The sequence below is a fragment of the Hemitrygon akajei genome, chromosome 8 (genome assembly GCF_048418815.1).
Source record: "Hemitrygon akajei chromosome 8, sHemAka1.3, whole genome shotgun sequence".
NCBI classification, from domain to species: domain Eukaryota; kingdom Metazoa; phylum Chordata; class Chondrichthyes; order Myliobatiformes; family Dasyatidae; genus Hemitrygon; species Hemitrygon akajei.
In genome coordinates, this window is record NC_133131.1 from 151,269,928 (window position 1) to 151,296,617 (window position 26,690).

General features: G+C 42.2%; 1 protein-coding gene across 1 annotated transcript in view; it reads right to left on the bottom strand.

The window, feature by feature from the left end:
• LOC140732544 (uncharacterized) overlaps positions 1–26,690 on the bottom strand; it is a 127,964-nt gene that overhangs the window by 54,773 nt on the left and 46,501 nt on the right. The window contains exon 6 of the mRNA XM_073055312.1: positions 9,095–9,166. Coding sequence (XP_072911413.1) covers positions 9,095–9,166 — 72 coding nt within the window. The remainder of the gene's footprint in view (positions 1–9,094; positions 9,167–26,690) is intronic.

Sequence of the window (26,690 nt, forward strand, 5' to 3'; positions counted from 1 at the left end):
TTGCATGACTTTTCATGGCCCCTCCTGGCTTTCCTAATTCCCTTCTTGAGTTCTTTTCTGGTTTCTTTATAAACCTCCATGGCTCTGTTTGATTCTAGATTCCTAAGCTTTACAAACTTTTCCTTTCTCTTGATTAAACTCATCACTCCCTTGCCTTCCAAGATTCTCTTACCTTGCCATTCTTGTCCTTCCTTCTGACTGGAACATACTGTACCTGTCCTGTATTCTGTGCAGTTGGTCTTTAAGTACACTCCACATGTTGGATGTGGATGCCCAAAAATAGCTGTTCCCAATTAACTCTTCCTCGTTCCTGCCTAATGCTCTTGTAATCTGTCCTTTTCCAAAGTAAAACTCTTCTGTAAGGTCCTTACTTATCATAATCTGCTATACAGCTAACTTAAAACTTAAGGAATTTTGGTCACTCTTGCCTAACTGCTCACGCACTGAAAGGTTGGTCACCTGGCCAGGTTCATCACCCAACACTAGATCCAGTACAGCCCCTCCTCTTGTTGGAGGGTTAACAAATGCGCCTAACAAATTCTGCCCTATCAAAACCACTTGCACTAAGAAGGTCCCAATTTATGTTAGGAAAGTTGAAGTCCCCCATGACAACAACCTTGTTGTTTTTACACATTTCCTTCATCTGCCTGCATATCTGTTCTTCAATGTCCTGATGGCTATTGGGGGTTGTGGAGTACAATCCTATTTTGAGTTCTAACCACATAAACTCAATGGACGAGCCTTCCATTATGCCCCCTCTGAGTGCAGCTGTGATATTGTCCCTGATTAGTACTGCAATTCCCTCAGATCCTTTACCTGTACCTCCCTCTCTATTTTTTCTAAAACATCTAAACCCTGGGACATTAAGTACCCATTCCTATCCTTTTCTGTATTTGTTAGAGTGTACTTAGAATACTGGGTATGGTCTAGTCATCATCCTACAGGAAAGGTGTGGTGCAACAGAGATGCCTTTGATAAGTTTCCAGATGATGGGCTGCTCTGAAAGGTTAGACTACATGGAATACAGGGAGAGCTGGCTGACTGAATGTACAATTGTCTTGATGGTAAGAAGCAAAGAATAATGCTGGAAGGTTATTTTGTGGACTGGAACCCCGTGACTAGTGGTGTGCCTCAGAGGTCAATACTGGGACCGTCGTTGCTTGCCATCTATATCAACTATTTGAATGAGCATGTACAAGCATGGTTAAGTAAGTTTGCAGATGAGACTAAACTAGGTGGTGCCACAGACAGTGAAGAATGTTATCAAGGATTGCAGTCAGCAGCTGGTTAAATGGGCCAAGGGATGGCAAATCAAGTTTGATTCAAGCAAGTTCAAGGTGTTGCATTATGGAAAGTCAATTCAAGGTAAGACTTTCACACTGAACGATAAGGCCCTGCAGAGTGTTTTAGAACAGAAGAACTTTGGAGTTCAGATATATGGTTCTCTGAAAGTGGTGCCATAGGTAAACAGAATGATAACAAAAACTTCTGGCACACTGGCCTTCACCAGTCACAGCATTAAGTATAGAACTTGGGATGTCATGGTGCAGTTGTACAAGATGCTGACAAAAGCACACTTGCATCGTGTTCATTTTTGGTCATCCTATACAGAAAAGACATTATTAAATTGGAAAGAGTACAGAAAAGATTTACAAGGATATTAGCAAGACTTTGGGGACTGAGTTACAGTGAGGGGTTGGAGAAGCTAGGACATTTCTCAATGGAGAGCATGAGTCAGAAGGGTGAAGGGATCTTGAGGTCCACATCCATAGATCCCTCAAACATGCTGCACAAGTTGATAGGATGGGTAAGAAGCCATATGGAGTGCTGGCCTTCATTAGTCGGGGTATTGAGTTCAGGAGCCATGTGGCCAGGTTGCAGCTCTATAAAACCCTGATTAGACCACACTTGGACAATTGTGCTTAGTTATGGTCACATCATTATCGGAATGTACAAGCTTTAGAGCGTGCAGCGGAAATTTACCAGGATGATGTCTGGATTAGAGAGCATGTTTCAGAGTCATAGAGTCATAAAACACTACAACACAGGAACAGGTGCTTTGGCCCATCTAGTCCATGCTAAACTATTATTCTACCTCAACACATTGACCTGCACCCGAACCATAGCTCTTCCGTTCAGTTCCAAATGTTTCTTAATGTTGAAATCAAACTCGAATCAACTCTTTCCACCCACTGACAGCTCATCCCACATTCTCACCAATCTCTGAATGAAGTTTCTTCTCATGTTCCCTGTAAACATGTCACCTTTCACCCTTAACCCATGACCTCCAGTTCTAGTTTCATTCAACCTCATTGGAAAAAGACTGCTTGCAATTACTCTATATATATATATACACACACACACACACACCCTTCATAATTGTGTATACTTCTGTCAAATCTCCCTTCATTCTCCTACTCTCTCAGGAATAATGTCTGAACCTATCCCGAGAACTTAGGACCTGAGTCCCAGTAATATCTCTGACAATCTTCTCTGCACTCTTCAAATCATATTGTTATCCTCTCTGAAGGCAGGTGACTTGACTGCACACTATACTCCTATTTAGACCTCACCAACATCTTATACAACTTCCAACATAACATCCCAACTCCTGTGTTCGATAAGTTGATTTATGAGGGCTAATGTGCCAAGAATTGTCTTTACGACTCTTCTCTACCTGTGACGGCACTTTCAAGGAATTATGGATCTGTATTACCATCTGTGCTACTGCACTCCTCAGGTCCCTACTGTTCACCATGTAAGTCTTACCTTAGCTTGTTATCCTAAAGTGCAACACCTCACACTTTTCTGTATTAACTTCCATCTACCATTATTCAGACCACTTTTTCAGCTGCTCCAGATCCCAGGCCAAGCTTTGATAGTTCTTCTCGCTGTCCACTGCACCCACAATCTTGGTGTCATCCGTACATTTGCTGATCTAGTTTAATACGTTATAAAACCATAAGACCACAAGACAAAGGAGTAGAATTAGACCATTTGGTCCATTGAGTCTGCTGATTGATCAATAATGACTGATTGATAATCCATCTCAACCCTATTCTCCTGCCTTCTCCCCATAATCTTTGATGCCCTGACTAATCAATCTCAGTCTAAACTGTTGACTTAGCCAACAGCCATCCGTGGCAAAGAATTCCACAAATTTACCACCTTCTGCCTAGACAAATTCCTCAAATCTGTTCTAAATGCAAGTCCCTCTATTCTGAGGCTGTTTACACTGGTCCTGGACTTACCTTCTAAAGGACACATTCTCAATGTCCATTCTATCAAAATATTTTAATATTTGATAGTCTTCAATGTGAATTCCCTTCATTCTTCTAAACTCCAGCGAGTACAGGCCCAGAGTGATCAAACACTCCTTAGCTTCTTGATTGGCCAGGGCATGAAGGAAGATGGGGAGAAGGCAGGACACCGGGGCTGAGAGGGAAATTGGATCAGCCATGATGAAATGGTGGAACAGACTTGATGGGCCAAATTGCCTAATTCTGCTCCTGTATCTTATGGCCTTATGGTCTCATATGTTAACTCTTTTATTCCTGGGATCGTTCTCATGAACTTCATCTGGATCCTCCTCAATGCCAGCACATCTTTTCTTAGATAAGGGGCTCAAAACCACTCACAATACACCAAGTGTGATCTGACAAATGCCTTATAAACACTCAACGCTACATCCTTGTTTTTATGCTATAAACTTCTCAAAATGAAAGCCGATATTCCATTTGCCTTCCTTATCACCAACTCAACTTGCAAGTTAACTTCTAGGAAATCCTGCACAAAAACTAGCAAGTCCCTTTGCAACTCTGATTTTTGAGTTTTCTCCCCATTTAGAAAATAGTTTATGCCTTTATTCCTTCTACCAAAGTGCATGACCATACACATCCCCAGTGTTATATTGCATCTGCCACTTCTTTAGTCATTCTCCCAATCTGTCTAAGTCCTTCTGCAAACACCCTGCTTCCTCAACACTACCTGCACCTCCACCTATCTTCATGCTGCCCACATACTTGGCCAAAAAGTCATGAATTTCTTCATCCAAATCATTGACTTGTAACGTGAAAGGAAGCAGCTCCAACTCAGATCCCTGTGGAACACCACTAGAAACCACAGCCAAACAGAAAAGGCTCCCTTTACTCCCACTATTCACCCTCTCCCAGTGAGCCACTCTTATTTTGTTATGCAGCCTCATGTGCAGAACTTTGTCAAAGGCCTTCTGAAAATCCAAGTAAACAACATCCACTGACTCTCCTTTGTCTATCCTGCCTGTTATTTCCTCAAAAAGTCCCAAAAGATCTGTCAGTCAAGATTTTCTCTTGAGGAAAACATGCTGACTTTAGCCTATTTTATCATATGCCTCCAAGTGTCTTGAAATCTCATCCTTAACAATGGACTACAACATCTTCCTAACTACTGAAGTCAGGCTAACTTGTCTATAATTTCCTTTCTGCTGTCTCTCTCCCTTCTTAAAGAGTGGAAAGACATGTGCAATTTTGCACTCCGTAAAACCATAAAACATAGGAGCAGAATTAGGCCATTTGGCCCATCAAGTCTGCTCCGCCATTCAATCAGAGCTGATCCTTCAGTCTCCTCCTCAGCCCCACTCCTCGGTCTTCTTCCCATAACCTTTAATGCTGTGTCCAATCAAGAACCTATCAATCTCTGCCTTAAATACACTCAATGCCCTGGCCTCCACAGCTGCCTGTGGTAACAAATTCACCACCCATCTGGATAATTAAATATCTCCACATCTCTGTTTTAAATGGATGTCCCTCTTTCCTAAGGCTTGCCTTCTTGTCCTAGACTCTCCCACCATTCGAAAGGTTTAAATGAGATCCTTCTAACTCCAGTGAGTACAGACTCAAAGCTATCACAGTAGTTCACAATACTCAAAGTAAGGCTTCATCAGTGCCTTATAAAGCCTCAGAATCACATACCTGCTCTTGAACTGAATGCTAACATTGCATGTGCCTTGCTCACTACCAACTTGCAATTTAACCTTTAAGGTGTATTGCACAAGTCCTTTTATGTCTCAGGTTTTTGGATTTTTGCCCTGTTTAGAAAAGTCTCTGCACATTTATTTCTACTGCCAAAGTGCATGACCATGCATTTTACAACATATATTTCATTTGCCACTCTCTTGCCCATTCTCCTAATCTGTCTGTCTTACTGCAGCCTACATGTTTCCTCAACACTACCTGCCCCTCCACCAATCTTCGTATTATCTGCAAACTTGGCAACAAAGCCATCTATTCCATCATCTAAATCATTTATATACAGCATAAAAAGAAGTGGTCCCAACACTAACCCCCTGTGGACCACCAGTAGTCACCAGCAGCCAAGCAAAAAAGCATCATTCGCTACCTCCTACCAATCAGCCAATGCTCTAACCATGCCAGTAACTTCCCTGTAATACCATGGGCTCTTAACCTGGCAAGCAGCCTCATGTGTGGCACCTTGTCAAAGGCCTACTGAAAGTCCAAATCTACAACATCCACTGTATCCCCTTTATCTATCCTACTTGTAATCTCCTCAAAGAATTCCAACAGGTTCATCAGACAAGATTTTCCCTTAAGGAAACCATGCTGACTTTGTCCTATTTTGACTTGAGTCACCGAGTATGCCATAACCTCATCCTTAACAATTGATTACAACATCTTCCCAACCACTGAGGTCAGGCCAACTGGAAACAGCAGGCACCTCCTCCTCTGTAATCTGTATACAGTGATGACTTCACAGTTGTTTATAGACACTGTCCGTCTCCTGAGTAAATACATTTAACATCTCCCTCATCTCTTTCAGCTCCATGCAAGGCTGACTACTCTGATCTTCAAGAGGACCAATTTTGTCCCTTGTAACCCTTTTGCTCTTAATATATCTGTGGAGGCCCTTGGAATTCCCCTTCACCGTGTCAGCTAAAGCACCCTCATGCCTTCTTTTAGCACTCCTGATTTCCTTCTTAAGTGTTCTCTTGTATTTTTTTTACTCAAGTCACTCAATTGTTCCTTCCTGCCTATACCTGCTATGTACCTCCTCCTTCTTCTTATCCAGGGCCTCGATATCTCTAAAATCCAAGGCTTCCTACACCTGTTATCCTTGCCTTTTACTCTGAATGGAATATACAAATCCTGTGCTCTCAAAATTTCACTTTTGAAGGCTTCCCATTTCCCATGTACACCTTTGCCAGAAAACAACTTATCCCAATCTACATTTGCCAGGTCTTTCAGACACCATCAAAATTGAACTTTTTCCTTTTTAGAATCACAATCCCTCTGCCATCTGTTCCTAAACGGACACTGAACCAATTGAACACTACCTCACTTTTTTTATTATTTCTGTTTTTGCACTACTTTTAATTTAACTATTTAATATACATATACAGTATATATTTACTGTAATTGATTTACTTATTCGTTTATTTTTCTATATTATTACGTATTGCATTGTATTGGTGCTGCTAAGTTAACAAATTTCACGATATATGCCAGTGATATTAAACCTGATTCTGAAACTGAGGACCAGACCTATCCTCTTCCATTATTATCTTGAAACTAATGGCATTATGATCACTAGATCCAAAGTGTTCCCCTACACAAACTTCGGTCACTTGTACTGTTTCAATCCCTAATAGGAGATCTGGTATCAGGCTCTAATTGGAAACTCTATATATTGATTAAGTGAACTTTCCTGAATATATTTGACAAACTCTTTCCCATCCAGCCCTTTCACAGTATGGGAGTCCCAGTCGATATGTGGAAAGGCAAAATCACCCAAAGAGCACAAGCTTATGTTTCCTGCAACAATCCGCAACCTTTCTAAATCCCGCTGACTATTTGGTGGCTTATAGTATAATCCTATGAACATGGTCATCCCTTTCTTACTCCTCAGATCCTGGCCTATGAGGATGGACTGAGCGAACTAGGGATTTTCTCTTTGGAACATGAGACATGACTTGATTGGGCTGTACAAGATGATAAGAGGCACACCTCGAGTGGATAGCCAGTGGCTTTTTCCCAGGGTGGAAATAGCTCATACAAGGGGGCATAATTTTTAGATAATAAGAGTAAAGTATCGGGAGGATATCAGAGGTAAGTTCTTTACACAGAGAGTGGTGGATGCATGAAGCATCCTGCTGGGGTGGTGATTCAAGTAGATATAATAGGAGCATTTAAGAAACTCTTAAATAGGTGCACAGATGATAGCAAAATTGAGGCCTATGTAGGAGAGAAGGGTTAAGTTGGTGGTAGAGTAGGTTAAAAGGTCGAATCATCCTGGGCCAAAGGGCCTGTACCATGCCATAGTGTTCTAGGTTCTACTTTCTTATCGAGGCTTATAAAATCATGAGGAGCGTAGGTAGAATGAATGCCCTTAGTCTTTTTTCCAGGATGGGGAGGGAAATTAATGACTAGAAGCTATAGACTCAAGACAAGAGGGGAGATACTTAATTGGAAATTGAGGGGCAACTTTGTTTCTTACACACTGGGTGGTATGTACATGGGATGTCCTGTGGTCGAGGCAGGTACAGTAACAACATTTAAAAGACAGTTTGACAGGTACTTGGATAAGAAAGATTTAGAAGGATATGGGCCAAATTGGATAGGCATTAGTTTAGTATGGACCAACTGGGCCCAACAGCTTGTTTCGGTACTGTATGACTCTATGATCCACCTGCAGCAGCCAATTAACCCACCTTTCAACCTGCATGTCTCTGAGGTGTGGGTAAAATACACAACTGAGTGGATAGCCATGCATTCACAGAGAGCACACACACACACACACACACACACACACACACACACACACACACACACACACACACACACACACACACACACACACACACACACACACACACACACACACACACACACACACAAGACAGGTCATTGGAGCTATGACACAGCTACACTACCTGAAGCACTACTGTACCATCCACAGCAACATATTTATTTCCATACATAATTTTCTGTTTAAATTCAAGGTTTCTGCTTCTGCAGTCTCTTCTTGACTAACAAATTGTACTGAACCCATATGGAAGGAACTAGAGCATTTATGTAGGACAATTAAAGAAATAGCTTGTGTTTACGAAACAGAAAACAGGTGAATGACAGTGTTAAGAAATGGCAGGCAGTTGTTAATGCTATTCCCTGACTGCTGGATCTCTGAGAATAAGTTATTGGGTTACACACAATGCAGTTCCAAACCCTAAATTAATTCTCAAAATTTTAACTAACACCTTCATACTTCTCCTGTGCTTGCTGGCAAAGTCAGCAATGCAGCAAGGCCTTGCTTGTTGCAAAGAAGAATCATGGCAATAGATTATACTGCAATATGCCAGTGCAGTCCGCCTGTTATACAATCCACTAAGTAAGCTGGTGAAGAAAAAAAATCTGCCAATGCTGAAACCTTAACATGAAACTGAAAATGTGGACATAGAACATAACATAGATTAGGACAGCACGGTACTCATATTGCTGTGTTGACCTTCTAACCTAATCCAGATCAACCGAACATTGCCCTCCACTTTTCTTTCACCCATGTGCTTATGTAAGAGTCTCTTAAATCTCCCAATTGTATCTATGTCTATCACCACTCCCAGCAGTGCATTTAGTGTGCACCCACCTCACCTTGTATAATATACCCACCTCTGACATTTTCCTTCTATCATCTTAAAATTATGCCCTCTTGTATTAGCCATTCCCACCATGGGTAAAAGGCAATGGCCATGTATGCTTCTCGTCATCTTATACACCTCTTTCAGGTCACCTCTCATCCTCTTTTGCTCTAAATTAGAGTGACTCAATCAATATCTATGAAGGGAAAGCAGAACTTAACATTTTGAGGTACCCTCGCAAGTGAAAACTGAAAAATCTGATTGAAAATATAAAAAAGAATGGTGAAGACAAGATACAAAGAATGAGAGAACATAACCATTTTTCTCTGACAAGCTGCAGTCAGTGGCCTATTGCCTACTAGAGGTGACAGGCTAAAGAGGAATAGGAAGACTGTGCACAACATTTGATTTAACAATAATATTAAGTTTTTAACAATTCTAACATACAACCAGTGGAAAGATACTTACAGGAAATGTAAGCTTGATAGGTGTTTAAAGGCACCAGGACCCAAAATCAGTATGTGGTTATTACTCAGATCCCTGGTACAAATCATAAGTACAATATGTGATTCAGCACACAAAATATCCATTTTAAAAAATCACTTGTGGCACAATAGGCTAATAAGTAATCAAGTGCCTAAATGACAGAATGCCGGTGAATGACCCTCAGATCTCAGCCCAAAATATCAACTGTTTATTAATTTCCATAGATGCTGGCTAATCTTCTGAGTTCCTCAGCATCTTGTATATGTTAGAACAGAGAATATATAAATCTACAGCATACTACAATCCCTTCGGCCCAGAATGTTGTGCCGACCATGTAATTTACTCTAGAAACTGCCTTGAATTTCCCTACCACATTTTTAGCCCTCTATTTTTCTAAGCTCCATGTACCTACTAAGAGTCTCCTAAAAGGCCCTGTGTTGCTCTGGATTTCTAGCAACTGCAGAATCTCGAGTTTATTTTATGTTTTATTATTATCCTACCAATTTCATAATTCCAGTCAGTAATGTCAGATTAGAAAACACACATTTCAAGAGTTCTTTCCACTTTTATCATATATACCAGAAGAAAAAGGTCACCGACCCAGAGGCTCTAGAGAGAAACAATGTCAACGTTCATACATTCAACAGCAAGCCAACAGTATTTACATTGGATCGGCTACATTCATCATGCTGTTGACAGCTGTTTTCCTCTGGATATTCAGCACAGTGAAATGGCCACCAGTCATGACTTGTTAAATATCCGAGCTTCCATACAAATGCAATCTTCTCACCGAGCTCATATGCAAACTTGGCTTGTTAGCTAACTCTGCAAACAGCCATGTGACTCAATGGTGAGATGCCACCTTGCATAAACAATAAAACAATATACATCTAGGGTTGGTATGATTTGGGGTTTAGCCAACAGGAACATTGTGATGTTCCAATTAAAGAAAACTCAATTTGAATGAATGCTGTGTAAATATTGTCCATACACAATTATCGGTCAGCAAGAAATAACAGGTCATACACCGCATAAAAATATAAATAAAGTATATTTACTAATTCCAGCTTTATCAAACAGTTATTAGGAAAAAGAAAAGGGCCCATTACAGTTAAACCAGTCCAATGTGCACATAACCACTGGAGCTCACCTCTTCCAAGTCTAAGTATTCGGGGGTGTAGCTCTTACTCAGGTGCTGGACCCACAGTCTGTGTGAAAACACCAGCCACATTGTCAAACTCCCCTCAAAGACCATCTCAAGCAAACTGGCTCTCTCTCAGGAGTATTGCCCTTCTTCCTTGAAGCCATTCATCTGCACAAAGCACTTCTTCCAACGGAAGACTCTCCATCCAGCATCTTCCCTTCTGTCCCACTCCATATCTCCTGACAAAAGACCCCAAGCCAAACTACTGTCTGTCACAAAACTCCCCCTAGAACTTTCTCCAGATCCCACCATCCTAATTGGCTGATGCCATATTCCTAAGTTGAACAGCAGGGGTTCTTATCTTTAGCCGAAACCAAAATATCCTACCAGCAGGACACATTGCTTTTGCAGAAAACTACTAAAATGAAGTACCTACAGCATAGCAGTAGAAATCTTAATTGGGGCATTACACAAGAAAGCCTGTGAATGAGCCATGAAACTGACAGATAGAGGCTCAAACGAATGAGAGATCAGGACTCCTTGAAGTTAACCATTCAGGACGTCAAGGGAAGCAAGAAGAAATTAGAACAAAACCACAGAAAACAGAGGCAAGAAGTCCTGCAACTTGTCAGCCCCCTGCTCTCACCCACAGCAACTACTGTGGGGCTCCTGAGCCAACCAGGTGTTGTTCAGACTAAGTTGACCACCAAAAAAACAAGCCATCACATTTGATCAAGTATTCCTCATTCTTTGAAACAAGAGGGAATACATCCCACAGACAGTAATTTCAGATGTAAAGCACCACTGTATGCTAAATTCGTAAGTTATGAGATCATCTTCTAAAACTAAAACCAGATCAGTGCAGATATTCTGGACAACAAACTGTTCTGCTACCTTTTATTGGGAGCAGCATTAATCAAAAGAATGTCTTCATGCATTCTGCACTCATTATTTTCACTGTTTTATTTGTTAATTTTCTGTCTTTCACATAGAAAGGGCACTGCACTTGCTGGAATCTGGTTTCAAAGATACTCTCCCTTAAATGGATGAACTTAATGGCTCATGATGACATGCTGACAGACTGCAAGGCAAAAAGAAATGAGTCTGGTGTTATCCCAGTTCAAAACTTACATATGAATACTTTCTAATATACAGTGGATTCCAGTTAACTGGGACACATCAGGACCAATATATTTTGGCCCAATTAAGCTGCTGGCCCAATTAGCTTTCATGGTAATAGTTAAAAGGTATATAAAAACAAACCACCATTTAACTGAGTGGCAAATCATGCATTGAAATAAGATACAGAACAAAATAGAACACTACCAATACTACCACAGTACTATAAAACTGCACATTAGTTCCTAATAGTCATCAACGGAGGAATTCATCTGCCGTATTCTTTGACTGTAAGTGAGCAAATCAGCGCAGACACCTAGTGCTGGACTAGGTGGACTGCCTTCATACAATGCTTTCACCAATTGCATCCTTCAAATCTTCATTTTCAATGTAACATTCAAGATGATTGCCGATACTTGTTAAAGTAGTAAAATCTTTTAATTTTCACTCTCGGCTGTTCCTGGCATCTCCAAACCTAAATGCTTGAAACCAGTTCCAAACTTGCAAAACAGTTCTGAATTGTCTTGCTGCTTACAGTTGTCTTACAGTTCTGAATCGTCAACCATCAGTGACAAAAAAAACTGCTTTTTGAATGCAAACACTATTTTAAAATGTTTACTTGAAACATGGTGTAGTGTCTAACAGCCACGAAACTGCACGTGACTGACAGACTGTTCGGCAACAATCTCCTGCTCCAATTAAGCAGCATAGTGTTCCAAATAAATGGAAGGAACCATGGCTATTTTCTCAATTTAGTTTTTGTTCTTTAAGAATTGTTCCAAATAAACACCTGCCCCGATTAACTGATGGTCCAATTAACTAAAATCCACTTTATATCATGGGCTAACCATAAGAAACAGATTGATAATACCATTCAAATTCAAGGATACTGAGATATGTAACTTGAGTATATAGTAGACCAATTGATGTGCATGGATCACATTCTGCATTTTTGGTGAAAAACAAATTTCAGTTTCTTAGCAAGAGTCTATGAAAACATAGCTCAGTATTTTGCTTGCACAAGGAAACCATACAGTCGGCCCTCCTTATCCACGGGGGATTGGTTCCGGGACCACCCCCCCCCCACCCCCCACCCCCCCCCCCCCCCCCCGCGGATACCAAAAATCGCGGATGCTCAAGTCCCTTATTTAACCTGGCTCAGTGCGGTGCTCTTTAGGACCCAGCGGAACCCTGGACTTTGTTTAACCTGTCTCAGTGCGGTGGTCTTTTGGACCTGGCGCAGCTCTGAATCCGTAATGTTTCTGTTCACGAAAATAATCACGATCATGATTGAAAATAAGGTGGAAGTAATAAAGCGATCAGAAAGAGGTGAAACGCCATCAATCATTGGAAAAGCGTTAGGTCAATGATTGGAACAATTTTAATGGTGCATGTGAAAGGCCCTGCCCCGATGAAAACTACAATTATTACTAAGCAACGCAGTGGTTTAATTATTGAAATACGTATGTTTCTGAAGTTTTATATGCATAGAAAGGTAAAATATATACTATATACTAAAAAAAACATTTTACTAACTGACGCTGAATAATACTGGATGTACCTATTCCGACTTCAAATCCGACTTAAAGACGCACTCAGGAATGGAACTCGTTCATAACCTGGGGACTGCCTGTACTTTTAAATCATCTCTAGATTACTTATAATTCCTAATACAATGTATATTCTACGTAAATAGTTGTTATACTGTATTGTTTAGGGAATAATGACAAGAAAAAGTAGTCTGTACATGCTTAAACAACCAGTGCTGGAGAGAGAACTTCCGGGTTTTCCCGATCCGCGGTTGGATACGGAGGGCCGACTGTATAGTTCTATGCCACTTGTACTAGAAAGAGTTCAAGCTACTTGATGGCCAAGTGCAATAAAAGGAATCTGTATTTCAGGTTATAGAGCAGAAAATCAGTTGGGGTTTGTAATTGCGTCATAGATTAGTGGCTATTACTGAGAATTTATCAGAGTTTAGATAATGCAAACAAACAATAGTTTCACCAGTGGATTCTCACCAGTGTACTAAGATTTCATATCATTCTATTATCAAGATAAGAAGGGAACTGATAAATATTTTTATTCAAGAAGTTGTTGTGATCTTCCTTAAGTATGGAAGAGGGTGATTCAAATATAACTCAAATGAGACACGGTGCAGTAAATTATCCCTTTCTGTGCAGTTTCAATCTAAGATTCTATTATAACTAGAATGTGTTGCAATTTATTCCCAAGAGAATATGTGACTGCACAAATTTCTTTGGAGGTCATTTAGCCCTGCAGTAAATTGTCTGGTAATGAGCAACCGGAATCAGATAAGACCCAGTACCTCTAAGCCTGAGTGAAACTAGAAACCAATTATGATCAATGAACTAAGCTGATTGATGTATTATTATTATTATTATTGTTATTACTGAGCCAAAACCTTTCCAAAATGCTACCAAACAACTGTCCTTGCAAAGAACGCTTCAGCAAGCATAAAGTTTTCCTAGCAAAGTTTTCTGCAAGAAATTCAGTCATTAAAAGGTAGCATTAAACCAATGAACATCAGCCTTTTGGCAAAATGCATCTTTTTTTTTAATTAGCTAACTGGCTTTTTGCCAAATGAATGGAAGGTATTATGACTGAATAACATTCTAGCAGATACTTGACTCCGAAGATACAGCATCTTAAATGTTACCGGAACATGGTTGCAGGATAGTCACAACAGGAACTACGTTCACCAAGTTTTAAGGTCTGAAAGAAATATAGCTGTTATTGGTTCAGCTTAATCTGTCAGTTCTGGACTTTAACCCTCTTCTGCCAAAAATCACAATGGGGGAAAACTTTTGGTAAAAAGCTGGCTCTTAAACTGGTAAGTCTGCCTGATGAACTTTGACTAGTTCCCACTGAAATAAATGACAAAACTGCTGGGGAAATGTAAGATATGCATTTTTATTTCATTTTATTTTATTTTATGGCTCTGTGCCTGTACTCGCTGAAGTTCAGAAGAATGGGGTGGGGGGGGGGGGATCTAATTAAAACCTATCAAATAGTGAAAGGCCTAGATAGAATGGATGTGGAAAGGATATTTCCTAAAGTGGGGGAGTCTAGAAACCAGTGGGCACAGCCTCAGAAGAGAAGGATGTCCATTTAGAACAGAGATGAGGAGGAATTTCTTTAGTCAGAGGCTGGTGAATCTGTGGAATTCATTGTCACAGACGGCTATGAAGGTCAAGTTATTGGGTGTATTTAAAGTGGAGGTTGATAGGTTCTTGATTATTAAGGATGTCAAAGGTTAACGGGCAGGAAAATAGAGAGGGATAATAAATCAGAGCCATGATGAAAGATGAAACAGATCCAATGGGCTGAATGACCTAATTCTGTCCCTTTGTCTTATGATCTTAATTTAGTTTAAATAGAGTCATAGACAAATGGCATAACAACAGGCCTATCAACCTGCTAAATCCATGCCAAGAACCCATTCACTAATCCTGCCGTAGTTCTCTTTGTTCCCATCACTCCCACAGAAATCTATATACTTGGAGCAATTTACAGAGGCCAATTAACCTTCCAACCTACATGTACTTTGGATGTGGAGGATACCCACACAGACATGCAAACCCCATACAGACAACATCAGGGAAATGAACTGATTGCATCCATTATTCAGGACCTCCAGCACCCAGGGCATGCCCTTTTCTCATTGTTACCATCAGTTAGGAGGTACAGAAGCTTGAAGGCACACACTCAGTGATTCAGGAACCACTTCTTCCCATCTGCCATCCGATTCCTAAATGGACATTGAACCCTTGGACACTACCTCACTTTTTTTAATATACAGTATTTCTGTTATTCGCGCAAACACGACGAAATCTGCAGATGCTGGAAATTCAAGCAACACACACAAAATGCTGGTGGAACGCAGCAGGCCAGGCAGCATCTATAGGGAGAAGTACAGTCGACGTTTCAGGTTGAGACCCTTCGTTAGGACTAATGGAAAAAAAGAGATAGTAAGAGATTTGAAAGTGGGGAGAAGGGAGAGGGGGAGACCCAAAATGATAGAAGTCAGGAGGGGGAGGGATGAAGCTAAGAGCTGGGAAGTTGACTGGCAAAAGGGATACAAGGCTGGAGGGGGGGGTGGAAATCATAGGACGGGAGGCCTAGGGAGAAAGAAAGGGGGAGGGGAGCACCAGAGGAAGATGGAGAACAGGAAAGGAGTTATTGTGAGAGGGAAAGATTTGAGTACACTTTCTGAGGAGATTGAGGTGTGCAGGGCTCCCCACCCCCTTTCTAACAATTTTCTCCAGAATTCACTATTGGGAGGATCCTGTCTGGCTGCATCATTGTGTGGTAAGGAAGCTGCAAGGCATCAGACTGCAGAGGTCAGTAAATACTGCCAAAAAGAACACTCCTAATTGTGATATTTACTAGGAACTGTGGTGAACTACATATACCTGTCTGGACACGCCCCCTGATGACTGCTCCTGTGGCTCCTCCCACAGACCCCTGTATAAAGGCGATGGAGATCTGAGCCCGGCCGGTACAGGATATCATAGTTGTAGGTGGAGAGTTCTATTCTCCACCGCAAAATTTTATCATTTTTGATTTTGCCCCGCTGTTGGTTGCTGAACATGAACGCAACCGAGCGCTGGTCGGTCAGCAAGGTGAACCTTTTGCCGGCGAGATAGTGCCTCCAGTGCCTAATAGCTTCCACTATGGCCTGGGCTTCTTTCTCCACCGCGGAGTGCCGAATTTCAGAGCCTTGAAGGGTACGAGAAAAGAATACTACTAGCCTGCCTTCCTGATTGAGGGTAGTGGCAAGCGCGAAATCGGAGGCGTCACTCTCTACTTGGAAGGGAATGGTCTCGTCCACCGCATGCATCGTTGCTTTGGCAATGTCCCCTTTAATGCAGCTGAAGGCCGCGCAGGCCTCAGCAGAGAGGGGAAAAGTGGTAGACTTGACCAGGGGGCGGGCCTTGTCTGCGTAATGGGGGACCCATTGGGCGTAATAGGAAAAAAAACCCAGGCACCGTCTGAGGGCTTTGAGAGTGGTGGGAAGAGGGAGTTCTAACAGGGGGCGCATACGGTTGGGATCAGGGCCAATGACCCCGTTTTCCACGACATACCCAAGGATAGCGAGTCGGGTGGTTCCGAACACACACTTGTCCCTGTTATAAGTAAGGTTCAGAGCTTCGGCCACTTGGAAAAATCGTTGGAGGTTGGCATCGTGATCCGACCAGTCGCGACCACAGATGGTGATGTTATCCAGGTAGGGAAATGTGGCCTTCAGTTGGCACTGGTCCACCATCCGGTCCATTTCCCTCTGGAAGACTGAGACACCATTTGTGACACCAAATGGGACGCGCAGGAAGTGATAGAGCCTGCCGCCCGCCTCGAAGGCGGTGTAGGGGTGGTCCTCTGGGCGGATGGGGAGCTGGTGATAAGTGGATTTCAGATCTATTGTCGAGTACACCTTGTACTGAGCTATCTGGTTGACCATATCCGCGATGCGGGGTACGGGGTACGCGTCAAGCTGCGTGAACCTATTGATGGTTTGACTATAGTCCACGACCATCCTAATTTTCTGCCCAGTCCAAACAACAACCACCTGGGACTGCCAAGGGCTTGTGTTTGACTCGATGATCCCCTCCCCGAGCAGCCGCTGCACCTCTGACTGAATGTGGTGAAATACAGGAACATTACAGAAAAAGGGCCTAAAGCTTTGCTGAGGATCCCTACCACCCATCCCACAATCTCTTTTACTCACTACCATCAGGAAGGAGGTACAGGAGCATCAGGACTAGGACTGCCAGTCTGGATAAGAGCTTCTTCCCTCAGGCTGTGAGACTAATGAGTACCCTGCCACCACTGAGGTCTCGCCATCAGGACAGTGAGCTGCTTACTCTTTAACTATGCTGTGCACTGCATGCATTTTGAATTATCTTTTATAAACTGATTTATGGTGATATTTTGGTGAATGTGCTATGTGGGTTATATGTTTTGTTGGTGCATCAAGGTCCGGTGGAATACTGTTTCGTATGGTTGTATGTAGTATGTCAGAAGACAACAAACCTGAACTTGAGGGGGAGTTTCTTCACGCAGAAGGTAGTGAGAATGTGGAACAAGCTGCCAGCATAGGTTGTGGATGCAGGTTCAACTTCAGCATTTAAGAGAAATTTGGATAGGTACATGGATGGGAGGGGTATGGAAGGCTATGGTCTGGGTGGAGGGCAATGGGGCTAGGCAGAATAACAGTTTGGCATGGACTAGATGGGCCAAAGGGTCTGTTTCTGTGCTGCTGTGCTCAATAACTCTATTTCAATGATACGTATCTCATATTTTTCCAGTCAAATGGGATAATTTCACATTTTCCACATTAAACTCTATTTACCAGATATTTATTTTCTCATGTTCACTACCATCTTGCTTTATATTCTCCTTATGTTCTCTTCATAATTTACTTTCCTCCTCATCTTTGTAGCTTCAGTAAATTTATCAAGCATACCTTTGGTACCTTCATACCAACTGAAAAAATGTTATGTTCTGAGTACCAATCCCCAGGGTACACCACTCAATACCTTCTTGCCAACCAGAAAAAAATATTATGTCTACTCTCTATTTCCTGTAAGTCTACCAATCTTCTATCATTGCAGCATGACATATCATACACAATGAGCTTTTATGACTTATACTATCCCACAGGGACCTGTTCTAGGACTCCTGCTCTTTATGATCTTGGGGTCCTAGTCCATAAATCCCTCAAATATTGCCAGACAATTTGATAGGGTTGTTAAGAAGGCATGTGGTTTATTTGCTTTCATTTGCCGAGGGTTTTAGTTCAAGAACTGAGTACATTGTTTAAATGCACTAATTCAGTGCATTGGCCTTCATCAACCGTGAGATTGAGTTTAAGAGCCGAGATGTAATGTTACAGCTATATAGGACCCTGGTCAGACCCCACTTGGGGTAATGTGCTCATTTCTGGTCACCTCACTACAGGAAGGATGTGGAAACTACAGAAAGGGTGCAGAGGACATTTACAAGGATGTTGCCTGGACTGGGGAGCATGCCTTATGAGAATAGGTTGAGTGAACTCAGCCTTTTCTCCTTCGAGCAACAGAGGATGAGAGGTGACCTGATAGAGGTGTACAAGATAATGAGAGGCATTGATCATGTGGATAGTCAGAAGCTTTTTCCCCAGGGCTGAAATGGCTAACACGAGAGGGCACAGTTTTAAGGTACTTGGAAGCAGGTACAGAGGAGATGTGTCAGGAGTAAGTTTTTTTTTTACACAAAGAGTGGTGGGTGCATGGAATAGGCTGCCAGCAATAGTGGTGGAGGCGGCTAGGATCTTTTAAGAGACTCTTGGATAGGTACATGGAGCTTAGAAAAATAGAGGGCTATGGGTCACCCTCGTTAATCTCTAAGGTAAAGACATGTTTGGCACAGCATTGTGGGCCGAAGGGCCTGTATTGTGCTGTAGGCTTTCTATGTTCTATGTTTCTAAGAGCAGCATGGTAACGTTGTAGCTCTATACAACTCTGGTTAGACTATATTTAAGAATATTGCATCTGGTTCTGGTCACTTCATTATAGGAAGAATGTGAAAGCTTTAGAGAGGAGATTTATCAGGATGCTGCCTAAATTAGAGTACATGTCTTATGAAGAAAGGTTGAGTGAGCTAGGGGTTTTCTCTTTGATGCAATGGAGTATGAGAAATTTGATAGAGGTGCCTAAGATTATAAAAGTCATACGTAAAATAGAGTGGACAGTCAGAGCCTTTTTCCCAGGTGACAATGGCTAATGCCAAAGGATGTTCTTTTAAGGTGAGTTGAGGAAAGTTTAGGGGAGATGTCAGAATTAAGTTTTCTACACAGAGTGTGCCTGGAAAACACTGCCAGGATGGTCGTTGGGGCTCATACATTATGGACATTTAAAAGACTCTTTGATAGGTACATGATTGAAAGAAAAATGGAGGGTTATAGACTATGTAGAAGGGACAAATTATATTCATCATTGTGGTGAACTAGATATACCTGTCTGACTGCTCCTGTGGCTCCTCCCACAGACCCTGCTGACTGCTCCTGTGGCTCCTCCCACAGACCCCTGTATAAAGGCGACTGTGGGCTGCTGCTCTCCCTCATTTTCCCCAGGATGTAGTGTTGTTTATTCTTCCAGTCAATAAAAGCCGATATCTCGCTTCCTAAGTCTCAGCGTGAGATATTGATGGTGCATCAATCATTGAATAGGATTATATAAGTTAAAACAATATTATGGGCTGTAGGGTTCATACTATTCTGTACTGTTCAACGTTCTATGTTCTATTTTCCATTATGACCTTTGATGTGGCATTTTATCAAGTGTCCCTGGAAATCTAAATATATCTAAGTACATTTTTAACTCCAGAGAGCCAACACTAGTTTTCCTTCATCCAAATCAATGAACTCCAATAAACTGGTGAAACATAACTGCACTTCCACAAAGCCATACTGATATTATCTGATTGCCCTGAATTTTTCAGTGGCTGAAAAACACCCTTGTTGATAACATCTGTCATTGGAAAAGATTAGAAGCTGAATTAATCTGCTTGTACGTATCTGTTTTGCCTTCATCTTTTTCTGAATAAAGGTGTTGCCTTTGTTGCTTCTGAGTTCTGTTTGCTATTTCTGTGATTTAGCAAAGAATCATTGCAAAAATTATAATGAAAGTGTAATCTAATTATTTCTACAGAGAGTTGGATGTCTGCCATATGTAAGAGTTTAAAGAAGGGGACTTCTGTTGATGTTACCTATATGGTGCTGAAACTAACTTTTCAATTGGATAAAAATATTTTGGAAAAAGGGAGAAAATATAGCAATGATGAATATGTTTTCAAACTAGACAAAAGTGGCAACTGCTGTTTCCTGATCACAATTTTTAACCACATTTATCAATGACTTGAACTGGTGGAAAAGAGTTTTGCATCCTGGTTTACTGACAACATTAATACATAGAATATGTTGATAAAGTGGGTTGGTAAAACGTTGACAGGTTGTCTAATTTTGAAGAGTATGAGACTAGTTGATATCCAAGAAGTGGCACAAAAAGATTCTGCAGAGTATACAGATCAACTGAAGATGGTAGAGGAAGATACAAGATGAATACAAACACGAGGAAATCTGCAAATGCTGGAAATTCAAGCAACACACACAAAATGCTGGTGGGAACGCAGCAGGCCAGGCAGCATCTATAGGAAGAAGTATAGTCGATGTTTCGGACCTGGACCCTTCATCAGGACTAACTGAAAGAAGAGATAGTAAGAGATTTGAAAGTGGGAGGGGGAGGGGGAGATCTGAAATGATAGAAGATAGCAGGGAGAGGGCTGAAGCTAAGAGCTGGAAAGTTGATTAGCAAAAGGGATACAGAGCTGGAGAAGGGAAAGGACCATGGGGCGGGAGGCCTAGGGAGAAAGAAAGGGGGAGGGGAGCACCAGAGGAAGATGGAGAACAGGCAAGGAGTGATGTGAGAGGGACAGAGAGAGAAAAAAGAGAGAGAAAAGAAGAAGGAAAAAAAGGGGGAAATAATAAATAAATAAGGGATGGGGTAAGAAGGGGAGAGGGCATTAACGGAAGTTAGAGAAATCAATGTTCATGCCATCAGGTTGGAGGCTACCCAGACGGAATATAAGGTGTTGTTCCTCCAACCTGAGTGCGGCTTCATCTTGACAGTAGAGGAGGCCATGGATAGACCTATCAGAACGGGAATGGGACGTAGAATTAAAATGTGTGGCCACTGGGAGATCCTGCTTTCTCTGGCAGACAGAGTGTAGGTGTTCAGCAAAACGGTCTCCCAGTCTGCATCGGGTCTCACCAATATACAGAAGGCTGCACCAGGACCACTGGACACAGTATATCACACCAGCCGACTCACAGGTGAAGTGTCGCCTCACCTGGAAGGACTGTCTGGGGCCCTAAATAGTGCTGAGGGAGGAAGTGTAAGGGCAGGTGTAGCATTTGTTCCGTTTACAAGGATAAGTGCCGGGAGGGAGATCAGTGGGAAGGGATGGGTTGACGAATGGACAAGGGAGTCGCACTGGGAGCGATCCCTGTGGAAATCAGAAAGAGGGGGGAGGGAAAGATGTGCTTGGTGCTGGGATCCCGTTGGAGGTGGCGGAAGTTACGAAGAATTATATGTTGGACCCGGAGGCTGGTGGGGTGGTAGGTGAGGACAAGGGGAACCCTATCCCGAGTGGGGTGGCGGGTGGATGGGGTGAGAGCAGATGTGCGTGAAATGGGAGAGATGTGTTTGAGAGCAGAGTTGATGGTGGAGGAAGGGAAGCCCCTTTCTTTAAAAAAAGGAAGACATCTCCTTCATCCTGGAATGAAAAGCCTCATCCTAAGTACAGATGCGGCAGAGACGGAGGAATTGCGAGAAGGGGATGGCATTTTTGCAAGAGACAGGGTGGGAAGAGGAATAGTCCAGGTAGCTGTGAGAGTCTGTAGGCTTATAGTAGATAGCAGTAGATAAGCTGGCTCCAGAGATGGAGACAGAAAGATCAAGAAAGGGGAGGGAGGTGTCAGAAATGGACCAGGTAAATTTGACGGCAGGGTGAAAGTTGAAGGCAAAGTTAATGAAGTGAATGAGCTCAGCATGGGTACAGGAGGCAGCACCAATGCAGTCGTCGATGTAGCGAAGGAAAAGAGGGAGACAGATACTCGTATAGGCTTGGAACATGGACTGTTCCACAAAGCCAACAAAAAGGCAGGCATAGCCGGGACCCATACGGGTGCTCATGGCTACACTTTTGGTTTGGAGGAAGTGGGAGGAGCCAAAGGAGAAATTATTAAGAGTAAGGACTAATTCCACTAGACAGAGGAGAGTGGTGGTAGTGCTGACCTCAACCTGAAATGGACTGAGTTATACATTAGCCAATTGAATTTTCCCAAAATGGACTACACTGCTACATTTTGGTGTCGTCACCTCAGAAAAAAATAAAATCATGCAGTCATCAAGTCATACAACATGGAAATATGCCCCTCAGCCCAACTGGTCCATGCAAACAAAGATTCCCTTCTAGGCTAGTCCCAACTGCCTGCATTTGGCCCATGTCCCTCCAAACCTTTCTCATCTCTCAATGTATCCAAGTATCCTTTAAATGTTGATAATGTACGAGTCTCAACCACTTCTGCTGACAGCTCATTCCATAAATATTGAATTGGCCAGGAGGACAGTGCAGATGCAAAAGAATATTACAAAATTTTGAGTTATATTTGAAGGTTAGTTGCATAGATTTTATTTATATAGAGAACTAAAGACCACTCTGATGGAGATTCTAAATAAATCCCGTAGGGTAGGAACTATTATTTCTGGTGAGACATTAAGGAGGAAGATTATCTTGAAACTGGAGCACGGTTACTAAGGAGGAATGTCACGAGCTTTTTTTTCAAATAAAGCTCACAGCAGTCTGGAATTATTTCACACAAAGGGTTGTGGATGCTTATATAACTATTTTTTAACCATGAGGTTTCAAGGAATACGAACACAAGAGAGTGGTAAATGGAAATGAGGGACTGAAAGCTGCCATGTAATTGAATGGGACAATAATCTCAAGGGGCAATGTGGCCCACTTTAGTTTTTATATTCTGCAATATGAAAAGACATTGCTCAAGATTTCAACCTGTAGTTGAGTTATTTCCTATTCTGATATAGGTCACTAGATCAAATGCATTTCCTGAATACCAAGCAAAATTTAATAGCAGGACTCCTTTAACAGTTGTTTACCAAGTTAACAGCCCATGGTTTTACAGGAAATTTACTAACACGGTTAGAGCATTGGCTGATTGGTAGGAGGCAGTGAGTGGGAATAAAAGGATCCTTGTCTGGTTGGCTGCCAGTGACTGGTAGTGTTCCACAGGGGTCAGTGTTGGGACCACTTCTTTTTATGCTGTATACAAATGATTTAGATGATGGAATAGATGGCTTTGTTGCCAAGTTTGCAGATGATACAAAGACTGGCGGAGCGGCAGGTAGTGTTAAGGAAACAGATAGGATGCAGAAGTGCTTAGACAGATTAGAAAAATGGGCAAGGAAGTTGCAAATGAAATACAATGTTGGAAAATGCATGGTCATGCACTTTGGGTAGCAGAAATAAATGTGCAGACTATTTTCTAAATGGGGAGAAAATCCAGGAATCTGAGATGCAAAGGGACTTGTGAGTCCTTGTGCAGAACACCCTGAAGGTTAACTTGCAGGTTGAGTTGGTGGTGATAGGAGGCAAATGCTATGTTAGCATTCATTTCAAGAGGTCTGGAATACAAGAGCAGGGATGTGATGCTGAGGCTTTATAAGGCTCTGGTGAGGCCTCACCTTGAGTACTGTGAATAGTTTTGGGCCCCTCATCTTAGAAAAGATGCGCTGGCATTGGAGAGGATCCAGAGAAGGTTCACAAGGATGATTCCAGGAATTAAAGAGTTATCATACCAGGAACGTTTGATGGCTCTGGGTCTGTACTCGCTGGAATTCAGAAAGATGAGGGGGGATCTCATTGAAACCTTTCAAATGTTGAAAGGCCTAGACAGAGTAGATACGGAAAGGATGTTTCCAATGGTGGAGAGTCTAGGACAAGAGGGCACAGCCTCAGGATAGAGGGGCATCCTTTCAAAACAGAGTTGCAGAGAAATTTCTTTAGCTAAAGGGTGGTGAATTTGTGGAAATTGTTGCCACATGCAGCTGTCGAAGCCAGGTCATTGGGTGTATTTAAGGCAGAGATTGATAGGTTCTTAATTAGACATGGCATCAAAGATTACGGGGAGAAAGCCAGGAACTGGGGTTGAGGAGCAGGGAAAAAAAAGGATCAGCCATGATTGAATGGTGGAGCAGACTCGATGGGCCAGATGGCTCAATTCTGCTCCTATGTCTTATGGTCTAACAGGGGTTCTTGTGAATAGAAACCTGTGACAGGCAGTAGACTTTCTGGACAGGAAGCCTGCTTCTAAAAGCTGAATTCTTTGAAGGAGTGACAAAACAAATTAATGAAGGTAGTGCAGTGGCTGTGGTGTCTATAGATTTTACTGAGGCATTTGACAGGGGAGGCCTCATTCAGAAAGTCAGGAGATATATAATCCAGGGAACATTGGCTACATGGATTCAGAATTGGCTTCCCCACAGAAGGCAGAGGGAAATAGTAGAAGGAGTGTATTCTGCCTGGAGGTCAATGATCAGTGGTGTTCCACAGAGATCAGTCTGGGACTCCTGCTTTTGATGATTTTTATAAATAACTTGGGAGAAGAAGTAGAAAGGTGGGTTTGTAAGTTTTTAGATGACACAAACATTCGGTCTTCTGGATAGTGTAGAAGGTTGTTGTAGAGGCATGCAGAGCTGGACTGAGAAACGACAGATGGAGTTCAATCCAGAAAAGTGTTGACTTTGCACACTTTGAAACATCAAACTTGAAAGAGAATATGAGATGAATGGCAGGATTCTTAGCAGTGTGAAATCTACATCCATAAATCCCTCTAAGTTGCCTCACAAGTTGATGGTGTATGATGTGTTGGCCTTCATTAGTTGGGGGATTGAGTTCAAGAGCTGCAAGGTAATGTTGAGCTCTAATAAACTCTGGTTAGACCACACTTGCTGTAAGCTGTTCCTGAATCGCTGAGTGTGCCCTCATTATATATAGGAAGGATGTACGAGCTTTAGAGAGGATGCAGAGGAGACTTAGGGTGCTGCATGGACCTGAATCAGAATCAGAATCAGGTTTATTATCACCAGCATGTGTCATGAAATTTGTTAACTTAGTAGCAACAGTTCAATGCAAAACATAATATAGAAGAAAAATAAATGTAAATCAATTAAAATATATGTGTTTTGAATAGATTTTAATTTGTGCAAAAACAGAAACAGCATATATTTAAAAAGAGAGGTAGTGTTCATTTAATGTCCATTTAGGAATTAGTTGGCAGAGGGGAAGAAGCTGTTCCTGAATTACTGAGTGTGTGCCTTCAGGCTTCTGTACCTCCTCCCTGATGGTAACAATGAGAAAAAGTCATACCCTGGGTGCTGGGGGTCCTTAATAATGGATGCTACTTTTCTGAGGCACCATTCCTTGAAGATGTTCTGGATACTTTGTAGGCTAGTACCCAAGATGAAGCCGACTAAATTTACAACCCTCTGCAGCTTTTCAGTCCTGTGCAGTGGCCTTCCCCACCATACCAGACAGTGATGCAGCCCGTCAGAATGCTCTCCATGGTGTACCTATAGAAGTTTTTGACTGTTTTTTGTTGACATACCAAATCTCTTCAAACTCCTAATGAAGTAGAGTCACTGTCTTGCCTTCTTTATAGCTGCATTGACATTTTAGGACCAGGTTAGGTCCTTAGAGATCTTGACATCCAGGAACTTGAAACTGCTCACTCTCTCCACTTCTGATCCCTCTATGAGAATTGGTATGTGTTCCTTCACCTTACCCTTCCTGAAGTCCACAATCAGCTCTTTCATCTTACTGACTTTGAGTGCAAGGTTGTTGCTGCAACACCACTCCACTAGTTGGCATATCTCACTCCTGTACGCCCTCTCATCTCCATCTGAGATTCTACCAACAATGGTTGTATCATCAGCAAATTTATAGATGGTATTTGAACTATGCCTAGCCACACAGTCATGGGTATAAAGAGAGTAGAGTAGTGGGCTAAGCACACACTACCCGAGGTGCACCAGTGTTGATCGTCAGCGAGGAGGATATGTTATCACCATTTGGATAGATTGTGGACTTCCGGTTAGGAAGTCGAGGATCCAATTGCAGAGGGAGGTACAGAGGCCCAGGTTCTGTAACTTATCAGTTAGGACTGTGAGACTGATGGTGTTAAATGCTGAGCTATAGTCAATGAACAGCATCCTGACACAGGTGTTCGTATTGTCCAGGTGGTCTAAGGCCATATGAAGAGCATTAAGATTGTGTCTGCCATTGACCCATTGTGGTGATTGGCAAACTGCAGTGGGTCCAGGTCCTTGCTGAGGCAGGAGTTCAGTCTAGTCATGACCAACCTCTCAAAGCATTTCAACACTGTAGATGTGACTGCTACTGGGCGATAGTCATTAAGGCTGCTTACATTATTCTCCTTAGGTGCTGGTATAATTGTTGCCTTTTTGAAGCAAGTGGGAACTTACGCCCGTAGCAGAGAGAGGTTGAAAATGTCCTTGAATACTCCCGCTATGAGTGTGCTTTATGAGAAAAGGTAGAGCAATCTAGCGCTTTTCTCTTTAAACTAAAGGAGCATGAGAGATGATTAATAGAGGTGTACAAGATGATAAAAGGCATAGATAGAGAGGACAGCCAGCACCATCTTCCCCATAGTGG